At 33.0% G+C, this 15,894-nt stretch overlaps 1 protein-coding gene across 4 annotated transcripts in view; it reads right to left on the reverse strand.

The window, feature by feature from the left end:
- Positions 1-15,894, reverse strand: part of LRRIQ1 (leucine rich repeats and IQ motif containing 1) — a 104,500-nt gene that overhangs the window by 74,820 nt on the left and 13,786 nt on the right. For 3 of the 4 annotated variants that reach the window (XM_033058868.1, XM_033058866.1, XM_033058864.1), the window contains exons 11-15: positions 13,161-13,354; positions 12,154-12,281; positions 6,045-6,118; positions 5,653-5,746; positions 2,796-2,972 (exon numbers count right to left, since the gene is read on the reverse strand). In XM_033058868.1, the coding sequence (XP_032914759.1) occupies positions 2,796-2,972; positions 5,653-5,746; positions 6,045-6,118; positions 12,154-12,281; positions 13,161-13,354 (667 nt within the window). The remainder of the gene's footprint in view (positions 1-2,795; positions 2,973-5,652; positions 5,747-6,044; positions 6,119-12,153; positions 12,282-13,160; positions 13,355-15,894) is intronic. The other variant, XM_033058867.1, reaches the window with a different exon arrangement.

Here is a 15,894-nt window from a genome sequence, read left to right on the forward strand (position 1 = left end):
ACAGCATAGAGACTTTAATGGGCAGCCGTGGTGTATGAAACAGATTAGGGAAGCAGGCAGTGATTACTTTTGGCAGCTTACATACTTGAGGTCGCACCTACAGGGGCTCATAACTTAGCTAGATGTGAAACAGATAGAAGTTTGCTCTATTGTTGGCCTGTTGTTTAGCAATGCCACATTAATTCAAAGTATTGCAATATGTACATACAATAGCTATGCCGCTAAGGCTTATATACAAACAAGTTGTTTAGAGTTCCTTTTATGAACTGCAGTTTGCAATGGTTTTCAAGTCATCCATAAATTTTACTTCAGTCAAAATAAAAGATAGATGGCTTTAACACACAAGAAATTAATTCAAGATCAAATTTGATACCAGATGCTTCAATCATATCATGGTTACTGATTTAAAAGAGCACGAATGAATTCTCAAAAGCTCAAAAATTCCACAACCCTTCTTCCCCTGCACTCTTCGCCCTCCCTCCACCCAAACCATACATTCAGGAAAGAAGAGATGTTAACATAATCACCTCTTTCCACTCCTGTTCTTCTCAAATATCTTCAGGCTCTTTCAAAATTTACATAGACTCACAGGAAAATTCTCAACTGAAAGAACCTCAGGAGGTCTCTGGTTCAACATTCTGCTTCAAAATTGGGTTAGCTCTCAAATTAGACCAGGTTGCCCAGGTTTTCATCCAGTCAGGTCTTGGAAATCTCCAAGAACAAGACTGCACAACCACTCTGGGCAGACAATTGCAATTCATCACTGTACCACCCTGAAAAGGTTTTTCCTTATGTCCAATTGTATTATTTCTGGCTGGAATAAATTAATTCCCATTGCAGTTGCCCATATAATGCTGTGCTTTAGATTTGTCACCGAAACTGTATTGATAAAACACTAATGTTTTGCTGAAGGGTACTTGGACAGAGTCAAGGCCTTCTCTCCTCCACTGAGCAAGTATCCTGAGAGTGGGCAAAAAATGCCTCCTCTCCTTACCTCCTTCCTAGATAAAGAACTTTGCACTTGTCCTTGTTGAATTTACAAGGGTCCTGGTGACCTGTCCTCCCATCTTGCCTATGTCTGACTGGCTGCCCTCCCCTGAACAATTGCCTTTGAATCCTTCTGGCCTGCAAGTACAGTAAGTGTGCACTTCATCTCCAGTTCCCAGTCTTTGGTAAGAGATGTCAGAAGTACAAGTCAGCTTCCAGAAAGTAGCATGAGCCACATACTATTCATGATTAATGGATGGTCTGAGCCTGATGACCCAACATGTTTCTTATTTATCTTTCTTATGTCCATTCACGTAGAGTAAAATAAAAAATTAAATTTTAGGAATATTATCTTTCCCTCTCATTTTTTACCATCCTGCAGAAATGTATATGAAACTTAGGTCCTTAGATTCTACTACAGCTTGCTCACAAGTCATATAAACTGGCTTTTCTTCTGCAAAATGATAATGATGAAATGTCTAAATATCAGACATGGAAAGACTTTCTAAATCATAGAGGAGAGCTCTATTTTATTTTATGAAAAAGGAAGGAGAGAACACCATTTCAGGATGGCAAATAGATTAGGAAATATCAGCTTCCCATTTGCAAACCAGAAGCCAAAAATCACAGAAGTGGAGAAGACATATCTTGATGGTTTAATGGAGAAACATATGACTTTTAGGAGCCACTTACACATTACATCTGCCATAGAAAAATGCATTATATAATTTCTCCCAACTAATTTCAATCTAATTGTTAATACAAACCTCCTTTCAATTTAATCTGATTCTGAACTATGAAGATTTTATTGTAGCTTAGTAAAAGCTGCAATAATACAACAATGTGAACTGTAACTGTTAGCTAGTAACAAGATACTATCGATGTACAAGCTTACATGCAAACACAAAAAAAATGTGCATACTTTTCCTGAACCAATGAAGTATGCAAGGCAAAGTCCAAACTATACCAATGTAAAACAGTAGATGCTTCACCTACTCTGGGATCATGTTCAGTACCTGGCAGAATCAAAAAAACTACTTTTCTAAAAATTAAAACATAAGTTGAGTATTCAAAGGACTGTAAGGATTTTGTGAACCTGCTGGGAAATGAAAAGGAACTACGAAAGAAAAAAAAAACCCATGCATTATTACCATGTGCAGAAATGAGAATTTTGAGATATTCAGATATTACAAAACAGCTAAAACATAGCATGTGTAAGTGATAAATTACCACTTGCATGGTCTAAGCTGAAGTTACTGGACAACTAACCATGGTAACAGTGATAAAGGTAGCAACTATGACAAAATTAAAGACCTGTAAATAGAACCATCTAATTCAGTACCTTAAGAGAAAAGAGGTCAAGTATTTTGCAATTATTTAGAGTGTGAATAACATACACATGGAAAACAAATGCAGAAATAAAAATAGAGCAGATTGAACCAACAGCCAAATTAGATTTGGTTAGGCAAAAGTTGGAAATCATATTAATATGATTAAACAACTTTCAGGATTTAAGTTAAAATTCCTGCATAGTAGTGTACTATGTTGTGTGCTCATTCAACTACTTCTAACTGCAGGTTTTGAGCCACCTGTTTTGTCAAACTTAAAGAAACAAAACTCAAGGCCCATATAACTTATTATCTATTTAAAATAGACTTTGCTCTGAAGTCAACAATTCTAATCTCTTTCTTATCCTAACATTTCCAGGCAAAACACCCTAAGTTTTGATTCATATGTCAACAAGAACTTCAGTAACAACACTTAAAAAAAAATTTCTGAATGCAATTTATATGCATGTAAATACGTACTCCAATTCAGCAGCCTTTTTTTTCAGTTGAATATTTTCTTCAATTTGAACTTGACAAAGTTGCAGAAAAGTTCTTAATTCTGACGCTTTGGTTTTTTCAGTTGTGGGTAAAGTATGAAGGGTTAAGATTTCACCATCAAGCAACTGTAAACTAGGAAGGACCTCCAACACGGAAGACCTTACGAAAAAAAAATCATGATTAGTTTTTTTTAAAAATCCATATGCTAAAGCACCCATTTTATTGATACAATCATGTAACAATACAGAACATGAAGATAGTTCTCTAAATGTTCCCATTTATTTGTCCTTATTTCATATGTTAACATATTAACTAAGAATTTATACTTACACTAAAGAATAATATAAAGAATAAAGAACGTAGCAAGACTTCTTAATACTTCATTGGTATAAAGACCACTGTTGAAACACTGACACCAAGAAAAGTCAATGGTAACAGTCTCAAATCACTAGAGCTAGAACTTTACCTACACAAACCTTAGCGGGAATACTTGACACACTTATGCATAGGCACCTGTAATTAATTCAATTAGTAGGCAACAGCAAACTAAGTCATAGGATTAAGATACAGTAGTGATTTTTTGGACGCATCAAAAAATTTAAATTTTAAAACTGCTCAAAACACAAAACCTTGTCAATTCTACTCCCTTTATCATTTGCATATACCACATACACTGACATGCTATTTGGTATGCCTGACAGGATAAAAAAGTCTACTTTTTAGTAGACTTTTGTAGTGAAAGGAATGAGAGCAAAGATTAATTTTCCTTGCTATAAAAAGGACAGCTGTGGCCACTGATTCAAGAAAAAATTTTGTACGAAAAAGTTACCTAAACAAACAAACAAACATTTAAAATGTATCATCAATGTGGTCTTGTTTCTGTTATTAAGAGATGCAAGCTGGTACTCCAATCTTGTTTCATATATTTCTTGTACCAGACCTAACTTGTTGAAAGTCTGAACACTGCAAAAGTATATCAACTCTCAATATTTTCATTAACTCAGTTTTAAGTAACACGAACTCTTGAAAGAATACTAATTGCAGGCTGTAAATCCTCGTATTATTGAAAAATATTGTATTGTTTTAAAATTTTGGAACTCCCTGACTATTCCCTGTGAAGATAAAGGACTACTACTTAGCTCAGCCAACATACACTAAGTTTAAAACCAGAGAAAGTCTCTCTGACTGTGTTATAATATTACAAATAACAGAATAGAACATCAGTTTTTGAAACTAGGAAACTCCTTTTTCCTTTTCTACTGTTCATTAATGAAGGCTAAGACCATCTGAAGTACATTTGGAATAAAATTCTGGGTTTAGATCAACAGTTCCTGAACACATAAACAGAAAGTACCAAAGCTGATATTGAATAGTGATACACCACAACAGTGACCTATCAAAGTTGATCAATGATGGAAGTTTTTGTCTCTTAGAGCTGTGGTATCTCAACATTCATTTTTCCAGCTGGTTTCCCCTGGTGAAGGGCTGAGTCAATATTTCATTTAGTGAAAACTTCCTGGTGAATATTCTGTCACTTAAGAGGTTCTATTAATCATTACAGCATTGAAACATATTCCCCTAGGAGTGCTCAGACTGATCCCAGGGTTTAGTTTTTAGAAAGAGATTTCTTACTACTTCACTTTTGTCGGTGTTATCACTGGCTGGACATGAAAGTACAAAACCAATTGGGAAATTTTACAACTAATTCCTTTGTTGGTATCAAGGGGTTATGTAAAGTTCACTGAAACATATTGTCTGAAGTTACAATCAATGCTGTATTCAGCAAATCCATATTTCATAGTATCCCATACTTTAAATCCTTTAGACAAATTAATGTCTTGTCTAATCATGAAAGCTCTGTTGGTTTAAGCAAACTAAAGTGTCAGTTCTCATAGCTAAATTGAAATTCAGAAAGCTTTTCCCTCCAGGTTACAAGTGAAATAACACTTAGTTTTGTAAAATAGTGGGAATTCAAACAATAGTAATGGAAATTTAACAGTCACAGAATTTTATGAATGAAATTATCTGCAGGAACCATGGGGCGCAAATAAATCTGTTCATCAGAAAATCAAACAAAAATGTACTTGCACAGTTATCTTTTAAACTACTCAAATACTTTTAACTACAAGCTTGAAAAAGTTGTCTCTTTTAATTATTAATCCTAAATTTGTAGAAAAATCTTCAAATGGAAGATAGAAATGTAAGGGTGGTTTTGGTTTTTCAGGTTTTAGTGTGGACAGAACCATGAGGGCAGTGATCATATTCCTGTACTTGGCACTAGGGAGGTCATACATCAAGTACTATGTCTAATATACAAAAAATTATACAAAAAACCTATTCATTTGCGATTTTATTCCTATGGTTTACAAATTTATATAAGTACTAATTTCAGGAATCATGGTAACTGCATATCATTTCATATGCCAAGTTTCTTTTCTACCCTACTCATTTTTTATACAGAGACATATCATAATCTCTAGGACTAGATTTTTTTAATAATTATTCCAGTATTATACATAACCTAAGGGCAAATGACAGCATTACTCTTACATCTCCTTCATAATTATAAGAGCAATTAATTTTTGATATAGAGATAAGGAATTTGAAGAAGCATAAAAACCACTAATTTTCAACTACTAAGGAAAAATCAAACATTCATCCTGACTTTTTATTCTAACAGACACTACTCCTTCACTAGCTATCTGCAATGTGAACCTGTCACAGCAGCAAGACTGTTCAGATTATGTGGGAGTATTTCTACTATTTAACTAAGATACATACAACAATCCGTTGTCTGATTTTGATTTTTGATTTAGCAAATTGATGTATTTTTTTTTACCTCCAGTTCTTTTCTTGGAGAAGAGGATTCCCACTCAATGACAGCTCCTTTAGTTTATGGCAGCCACTAAACCATGTACGGACATCTTTAACATCTGTATTACAACAGAAAGAAACCTAAATATGTCCGAATGCAGAACCATCTTATTTCTCATAAATTCTTACACGAAAATAAAATGTACCAACATCACAAAGTCCTAAATGCAAGACTGCTGTCTACACAGCAAAGTTTTAATTAATATCTATGACATTCATGTCTGGAAAATATTTATATATTTTCCATATAAATGTCTCTAATAAATACATGTTTATAGTCCCATTCAAATCAGTTTATAATTTAACTACAAAGTTCTTATTTGAATAGGGTTTTTTATTTTTTTTAGCACAACTCACCTGACAAGCAGTTATTTTTGATATCTAGCTTTTCCAAAAATATAAATGAATTTAAGGGCACAAGGTCAGTTAATCTAAAAAAAAAAAAAGAAGATATTTTTTTTAAAAATTAAATTTAAACAGCAGTTCATCAACAGAAAGCCACTAGAAACTTTTGTAGGTATGACAATTTATTATTTATATAAGAAAATACCCATTTATCTATCCAAGATGCTAGGGCTAATTACTGATTTTAAACTTGAAAATTCTTCTTAGTTTTCTCAGCCTCTCAGTTTTTAATATTTTGTCATTAATGGTTTTTTATCTGATAAATATTTTATTTTGTTCCCTCCATTTAGTGCTGAAGATCTGAAGTCTTACAAAATTTATACAACACAGTTGGCTTTTCTTTAGGCACCATAACTAGAACCATACTAATAGAAGCTCCTGATTCTGGAGAAAAAATAAAATTTGCTTGGCTTCTTTCCTCTTTCTTCATTGCTCAGACTTCTTACTAGGTTGTTTCTCTTCTCCAATCAAAACATTACTTCCTGAATCCTAAAACTAGCATTACTGTTGTTACGGATGTATTTTTCAACAGGTCAAGGCTGCACTATCCTGTAATATATTTTCAGTGCTTACTCTGTGTTACTACTGTCAGATTGTGTCAAATAGGTGGTGATTACTGAGACAGTTATGGAACTGGTTATGGAATAGCTCTTCTTGCATTATCAGAGATTTTCTTGAGCAACAATGCGGCAAAGCAGTACCAAAGACAGGACAAAATTCTTGTTTGCAGTATTGAAGAATCAATATAAAGAAACTGAGCTGACATTCATCTATATAAAGGGACTGGGACTGTAAGACGTGTGTTATTGTTACTTCTAAAGGATTAAGCCTCAGTGTTATTTCTTTGCTTACAAACTTTCATTAATGCACGAATGAATGTTGAATGGTTTGTTCAGATGCCAGGTTATTGCCAAATATTAACTTTCAGATTAAATCTTATCTTGATTTATGTTAAATATGAAAGAGGCAGAAAAAGGTAAAAATCAAGATGCAAAAAATCACAATTATCAACTAAAACTAGAATGTTTAAGCACATGATTCACTAACTATAGCTTTTTTAGAGAAATACATGTTTAGATAATGTTTCATCCCTGCAAGGGCAAGGCCCTAGCATAGCAAGAGAATCATAACAGAAATGCCACTGTATGTGGTGAGTTTGTGACTGCTAATTTTCACAGAAATTAGTATTTTCTGAGAATATAGTGCCTTTGAATGGGATAAATCAGATTTTTTTTGTCTGAAATATGACCCTACAAAAAAAATGAAATGTACTCAAAATTTTTGAGAGACAAAAATGTATCTTTGTTGCTGAAATGTATGAATATGTTGTGTTTCCAGCACAGGCTGTACAGCTGAAAGGCAGAGCTGAATTGTACTCTGGTGCACAAATTATGGACTAAACGCTGGTTGTAGATTATTTAAGTTTACTGAAAACACAACCAAATTCAAAACAGAAAAAAAAAATAAAAATTCCACATTCAGTTGAGAAGACAACGTGGCATTTTAAGAGTAAATTCAGAGAAACAGATATAAAGACAACTGAGCACATGCCATTATACTTCCATTTCTTTCTCAAACTACATTTTAAAGTGGTCCTGGTTCTAGTTCTACTTAGTTCTATTTCCTTCATGTTATGGAAGTTTTCCATGGAATCAAATAACTATGAACAAGTATTGACTCTATAAAGTATTAAGCCTTATATGTAGATCTGTATATAGTACTACAAATTTCAGCATTTCAGTTTCTCATCATCAGTCAACAGTATATAAATATATTTAATATTTATAGCAAATATCACCGCAGATATTAGGCTAAAAGTATGGCTGCAAAACTGAACATTCCTGACTATAGATTCATATATTCAGAAAACAAATATCATATTTTGCATAAGGGACAAAAGATAATGCAGGGGTTTTATTCATGAGTTCTCTGGCTCTTTATCAGCATATGCTGTGGTGAATTAGAAGTTGTCTCCAGAACTGTCCTTGCCTGCCGTTGGCATTATGAGAGTTAAAACATTTCTCCGTCATTCTATAGCCTTCCTTTACCGACATTCTTTGTTAATTTTTTTCCTAAGAAAATTCAAACCAGAAAGACAAAGGACATTACTGAAAACTTAATACTACTTGACCTTGTCACATTAGCCCTGGGCATAAGAGAGATATAAATTACAAAGAAGACACAAAAGTAAAAGATATTCACAAAAAAGCAAGCTATAGCTTCCTTTTTCTGCTCCCATTTAAGGCACTACCAGAACAGGTCAGAGATAGAGTTTATTTCGTTTATGTGGCTGCATCAGAAAACAAGATTTAAGAATAGTTGCAAGTATGCATCAGAGAAAATAAAGATTGTGTCTCTGAATACAAATAGCAGTTGCTACTCAAGATGGTCTAAATCTTGCTGTGTAACTGCTTTCACCCAGAAAAATTAGCGTTGATGCTAATAAGCGGTTAGCAGGAAGCAGGGCAAAATAACTAAAATAAATTTATCATAATCCAGATCTTTAGGTAAAGATCAGATTTCTTTTTCATTCCTTAAATTAAAGACAGTTTAGTTAGCAATAATCACCATTAGTTATGACCAGCTAATACACAGAATATAGGAAATTTGTCAGGTAGTCACTTTGATTCTTGAATACTCTAGTAGGCAGTACTTCAAGTATATTACCCATGATGCCACATACTTAGAGATAAACTTATCACCAGCAAAGAATTACTGAAAATTATTTTTAAAAATCTAGAGTCGTAAGGATAGGGGGATGAAAAACACTATATATTAATATAGCTTTTTTCATTGATTACTTATTTCAACATCCAATGACATTTAGATTTGTCACGATAATTCTGGAAAAGTGGTCAAATTGTCAAAACATCATGGCTTGCAAGGAGCTCAACTCTCATATCTGAGAAATTTAATTAAAAATACAGATACCATATACATTTGAGAGAACAATGCATGCTAAGAAAGAACTTAACCAACTTTTGAGCATTTCTAGTAAAAGCCTTTTTGGAATGATATGCATTCAGATGCAAAAATATGGGAGCAACATGTTCTCAACAAATTTGATTCGAGATAAACCATTTTCCTAAAATAAAAAGGCACTTTTGAGATCACTGCATTTTTTCTTAAATATTAATTTTTTATCTATCTCACTTAAGTTATCTTAGTGAAAAGCAAGAGATAGCAAAAAAACCCTTTGTTATTTTTAGGAATGTTAGGAGGGATTTTGCCTATTTGAAGTTGAAAAAATAGGGCTGCCTGAACAGCACATTTAGTGTCTCACTGTAAAACCTTTAAATGAAAAAGACATTAATTATTAAGCTACATAAATTAAATGTACTGTAAATATAAATGCCACATGAACTCTTAACACATATTAAAAAATTATAAATTTTACACAAGGACAGGATGTTTTCCCCTACACCTAAATCTTTATCCACAACAGAAGAAAAAAGAATATGCCCCTTTTTAAAACTAAAATAAAAATTGTGTCCTCAGCTGCTATAAGATAGAGTATGGATTTCACAGCCCCAATTCTGCAGGAACCAAGTCAAGAGGATATTCAGCATTGTCTTTGTTCAATTGTGCATTGATCAAGAATATTCTTTGTATAGAAAAGCAACAATAAAACACTTAATAAAAGCAGCAGTGGTGAAACAACCGTCTTTTTTCTATTTGAAGGAGTTAATCACTACCTGTTTTAGTTCCTTGTTAGACTGCAGATTTAAAACAATTCAAAACAAATAATTTTTGGAGTTTTACCTTCGGCAATTTCAGGTTTATGATGCAGACAAAGCATCTCAGGAATAAAAATGTCCTGTAAATTAGTGTATGAATTTTCACAGTATTTCACTTTCAGAAAAAATACAGATTCATAGCATTATCATTATATTGGCTTCCTGTAATCAGTAAAGAGGAAATGGCACTCACTGCACACTTGGAAAAAATTCATAAAATTGCACTGACTGTAGGATAAAAGTAAAGAAACAGCTTTTCTTTCAACAGCTTACTCCATTACATTCACTGCTTCTTTGGAACATCAAGTTACTTATGCTACAGCACACACATATGGAGCTGCTTATAAGTGTACATAAAATGAGTGTAACAGAGCAGGCTACTGAAATGCCAGGAATTTTGAGGCTTTTAATATGAATTCAGGGCTATCTTGTCCTGTTTGTCACAAAGATTTGACATAAACTATAGATAATCACAGAAAGAAAGGGAATTATTTGGGGACAAGATGTATATTTATTTTCAGCACATCCAGTCTGTTGATGTTGATAAGTCCATTCTCATAGCCTAGCAAAAGGAATTCAGCAGACCATACACTACATCTCTGGTTGGCTACTAGAAAACCAGAGCAAGCACTACAATGGACATTAAAAACTGTAAGATGATGGGATAAGGAAATGACTTAAGGTACATCTACATGGCCAGTCCAGCACAACCTAAATCCAGAGGCTGCATTCAAGCTTCCCTGAGCTCCCCTGGAAGGCATATGAGATCTTCAAGGAGTTTTGCAAACACTTTATTACAGACAGGATAGCTAGACTGGAGGACGAAGAGGAAACTACAAGAATATAAAGCCATATTATTGTGTGTTCCACAAAAAAGCTAAACAGGACAACGGAAAAAAAAAAAAAGCTAATTAAGAATGAGAATTAAATCAAGCAGTGTGACTCAAAATCTAATGCTTAACATATAATGCTTTTGCTTAACCACAGGCAGAAAGCACTTTTTTCAAACTCCAGAAGAATTAATAAGGGAACAAAAAATCCCAAAGCCTAAAAGCCTGAGCAGGAACTTTAAGATTAGGTTGGGTAGATATTTTATTTACATCCAAGAGTCTCCATGAATAGTATGCCACTAGAGATGTTATGAAAACAATTTGAAAAGTTATATAAAAATATAGATTGTATATACTTAAATAATATTCAATTTCCATGAAGAACATTGCTTATAATAACAGGACTCAGTCTTACACATCCTTTTTCCCCACAGGCTCCCAGACACAATCGGCTCTGCTGAACTAAATGTCACATAGGATGGGATTCTCCTGTTCAGATGTAGACACATACACATGAGGTGCGCATTTTGATTTTTTTACTAGTCAATGAAGATGAGCAGGTACTTTTAGGCTACGATTAGTCTCAAAGCGGGCAGCTAAAAATGGCAGATGAATCACCCTTTAGAAACATCTCACTAACAGGAGAGTGAAGTAATTACTTGAGAGTGTATTTCTATATATGGTACCTAGAATTCTGTTTGTTAAGCTGAGATCAGTCTTATTCAGAATAAAACAATCACATCATAGAAAAATAATGGATGTTAATTTAAAATTAATTTTCCTACTAACATACTAAAAATTCTAATACATGCTTCAGATCTTTTTTAGCAGAATTTAAATTGAGAAAAAGGTGGGTGGGGAAAAAAGAGATTTTTAATCCAGGATATCTGGTCATTCTACCTCTAAAGATGTATAGATTATCTTAGAAAACAAACAGAAAACTATTTACAGAGACTTGAGTGCATGATCCATTTTTATGCTGCTTGTCTCAATCCTTCTTTATTTTGTAACTTTTAAACAGAACCATAAGAGTGAAAAACTAAAGCAAATATACTTGTTTTGGAGGGTATTAACATATGTATGTAAAATAAAAAAAATTCTTATTTGTCCTTTCTAACTCTAGTACTTGCCCTTAACTTAGCCTTCAAAGTCTGTTTTGAATAAGCTAGCTGTGAAATATGAAGTTTGACAGACATATTCTAGAAACAATTGCTAAAGAAAGAAAGAAACCCACCATGGTTTTAATAATGCCCCAATGCTCAAGAATTATTTTCACATAACATCTAAAAGAAAATAATTAATTTACGTAGTTAATGCTGTTTCAAATTTTCTTAGATAGAGGTAGCCAATGTAATTACATGCCAACCACATATTTTTATTTTTAAAGAATATCCCAAAAAGATAGTAAAATTTCAACCATACTTTTCAGACAAGTGTTACGTTAATAAATTCATCTGGATCACTTCTTTAAGTAGAAGAATGTTTCTTACTTACCTATTTTGAGACAGCAAAAGAATCTGCAATAGAGGCAACCAATACAAAGAAAGCATTCTCATAGAAGAAATGCTATTGTCATCCAAATATAGTTCTCTTAAGAGAACATGATTTTCCAGTCTTGGAAGCTAAATAGAAAGGAGATGGTTATTTAAGATTAATATAAATTAGAGAAACAACATTGGAATGCTTACCAGATGCTTTTCATAAATCATTACTAAGTACAAGCAAAACTCACATTTTGGATGTATGTATCATTTCCTTATTGTGTATGTACCAGTTATCACATATAATCTCTATATATCAAGTGGTAAATACTTTTTAATGTCTTCTATCACACCTGAATAGTCAATATAAAAAATTAAAGAAAAAAACCTCAAGAGCCCAAGAATCACACCCTTACTATTTTATTCATGCAGTTATTTGCTGCTTATTGACAATGCTTTTCATCAATTGAATTCATAGGAGAAAAACTGCTAGTAAATATGATTAAGTGCACAGTTAGCAAATAACTTTCCTATTTTCAATGTTGCAGCACAAAATTCAAGTTTTGGAGAATCCACTTACATTAAAAAAGCATGATTATCATCAGGGTGATAATAATGATATTATCATTACATACAAGTAAGGGTAAGAAGCAATTACTTGCATCTAACAACAATTACATCATTATTACCAGTCTGTTAAAATTATCTTAATATTATAACAGGACCTATAAGCAATAATAATCTTTTGTTACACAAAATCAGAATCATGTAATGCAAACCAAAACCTTAATGCTATAAATGAAAGAGGAACCATACTCACTGAGAGTTCAATTTTTCAAGAACTTGGGAGTAAGAAAGCAATTAACTGCTAGCCATTTGTATCTTCAAAAAAATCACCCTCTGATAAGGCAAAAAAAAAATCTTACCCACCCCAATCAAAAAGCACACGCTCAGAATGCTTAAAAATATGACTGTTAGCAAAGATGTATGCACAACAGCCACTAAATTCAAAGCTTTTACCTCCTGGAGATTATTGCCCTGCAACTTCAGAACTTGAAGTAGGCCACAATTCTCAATGCCTTCAACTTGTGCAAGATGATTGAAAGAGCAGTCTAGGTGAATGAGAGTAGGTACCTCACAAAGACCTTTTGTGTTGATTAACTGATTATGGTCCACAAGTAATCGCTGAAGATTTTTCAGTGACTCCAGACCACCTGAAAGTTCAAGATTTAAGATATGATGAAATAAAACTTTATCGTTCAAGTACTAAGAAAAAAGTGAATTTTCCGTATATTCTCTGATGTAACAATTGCCATTACTTCTGCACAGAGTTTAAAAAGAATTACCATATTTTGACCCTATCACATATACAGTGCATATGGTTCACAAATTTCTGATCCTGTTAATCAAGCAAGAATAACAGTTCATAATCTCTTTGGTACTTCTGTTGGAAGAGAACATTCTTTTAGAGATAAACAGTACTTATTATAATTTAACAACTTTACAACTTCTCTGAACTCTGTGAAATGCTAACAGCCATCTTAAATTCATCAATCAAAATGAAAACACTATGCTTACAAGTTAATTTTTATAATTTCATTTTTAAAGGGATTTTTGTTAATGTATCAGCAAGGTTAGAAAAAACTGCATTAAAACTTAGGCCAGTACCACTGCTATTATTTAAATCAGTCTTGTTTAAGGAATTATGACAAAATATTTTAAATTAAGAAATTCGTAAAGAAAATGTAGCTCCTTTAAGAACAAAGCTATAGTACTATAGCCATTCCACTCTCATCAAATTTACTCCTGCTATCTACATTAAAGAGCATGGAATCTGTACACAAAAGAAATGCAAAGGAATTCCCATCAGCATCTGTTTCTTTCACAGAATGTAACCTAAATCATCCTTACAACAGAAGACAATGTAATTTGCTTCCCATAGTCTTACACATGCAGTGGCACTGATCCATCTAACTTGCTACGGGTCCAAGCAGCTTTTCTGTATCACTGTAGTAAAAAATTCCTTTGAAGGGATACCTTTTACAAAATATATCTAAAATAAAGAATTTCTGATTTTACTTCTGTTTCACGTATTCTTAGATAATTTAGTTAATTTAGGATTATTTGAGGGGACACTTTGTCTCATCTTTATCCCACCCAAAATTTCCCAAGTTCCCCAAAGGAAGCTGGATAGCTTTAAAATAGTGAATCTCTTTGTGACTGTCCCCTAAAAGTAAACTAGATTATGAAACCAGAGATCATTTTGCACCATAGAGTATTGAGAATACAGAAGAGGACTTGAAAATGTAAACAAATAATACGAAGAAAACTGAAACCAAAAATTAAATATCAAAACAACAGTAAATTTTAAAAAATTCCCACTATAGGTATCCCAATAATTTTAATTTAACAATGGAAAACACTTAGTGAAAAGAATGCAATTGTGCGGCATTAAAGTGATATAATCTTAAATATAACACACATGTCCTATAATGTAACTTCAAAACTGTGCTTTAGCAACTAAAAATACAAATCTCTAATTCTGAAAAATTTCAAACATGCCCATGACATTGTTACTGACATGACATTACTGACTGCACGATCCTGGTCTGTATTTTCCTTTTGTACTTCGATAAAAATAAAAAAGGGACCAGCACCATCTAGTGGTTTCAGAAACACTTCCATGTTTTCGTTTGTGGCCTTCCAAGACTTCCTCGTAAGAGCATCTCTTAAATCTCCACTTTTCAGTTACCAGCTTAGAAGTAGTGGAAACTTTAAAAGCACTCTATGAGCCTGGAGTGGGACTGAGGAGAGACTGCACACACAATAAGAAAAGACAAGGACATAAAACAGAATCTGGAAATTTTCTTCTCTGCATGCTGCACAAAGCACCTTTTTAAACTCTTCCTCACCTGAATGTCATTCAGAACATTCTGGAATTATCAAATGCAGTCCAACAGAAAACACACAAGAGAGAAAACATAATATAAACAGATGGTGTTTTACTGGTTCTTCTGCCTACATGCAAAATTAAATACAAGCATAAAGTCTTCTGCACATTTCCACAAGATATTGTGTTTTTTCCATACGATGCAACAAACAAAAGTTATAGCAGCCATAGGAAAAGCATTTTTTTGACAAATACATGGTTTCAGCAAGATTCAAGGAGAACCTTTTTGTAAGTTCTCAGCAATTTGCAAAGTGCAAAAGACTCTCTTACCTATTGATGCAGTTCTGAACTCACTTCTATGTGTAACAAAGACAACTAACAACAGAGTGAAAGCTGCCAGCGAACATAAAAATGAAAAAAAACCCTCAAAAAAAAAAAAAACCAAAAAAAAACCCCAAAAAACAAAACAAAACTCAAAAGGTATCAGATGAAAAAATCCTCCTTGTGCTTTCTTAAAAAGGGTATATTTAAAGCAGCATTTATAAACATCCATGGTTATGCATTTCTATCCTTCAAGCTGCCAAGATTTTACCCAGCATTCTATGGCAATATAGATACCCTACAGAAGTGTATTCAAAGACTTCAGTCAGAATTCTACTATTTTTGGTGCATTAAAATTTTTAAGCAAAGCATTAACCTTCAAAATACAAACATATGCACTCAGTTTTAGTGTATTACTGTCACAATTACTTAATTTGTGATCATGTATTCATAAGGAAAAAAGCGTAATTGAAACTATTTCTCTTACTGCTATTTTTAAGGGGTTTTTGGCAACCTTAATTTTTCCCCTATGAATGCTATATT

The sequence above is a fragment of the Catharus ustulatus genome, chromosome 4, assembly GCF_009819885.2.
Source record: "Catharus ustulatus isolate bCatUst1 chromosome 4, bCatUst1.pri.v2, whole genome shotgun sequence".
NCBI classification, from domain to species: Eukaryota; Metazoa; Chordata; class Aves; order Passeriformes; family Turdidae; genus Catharus; species Catharus ustulatus.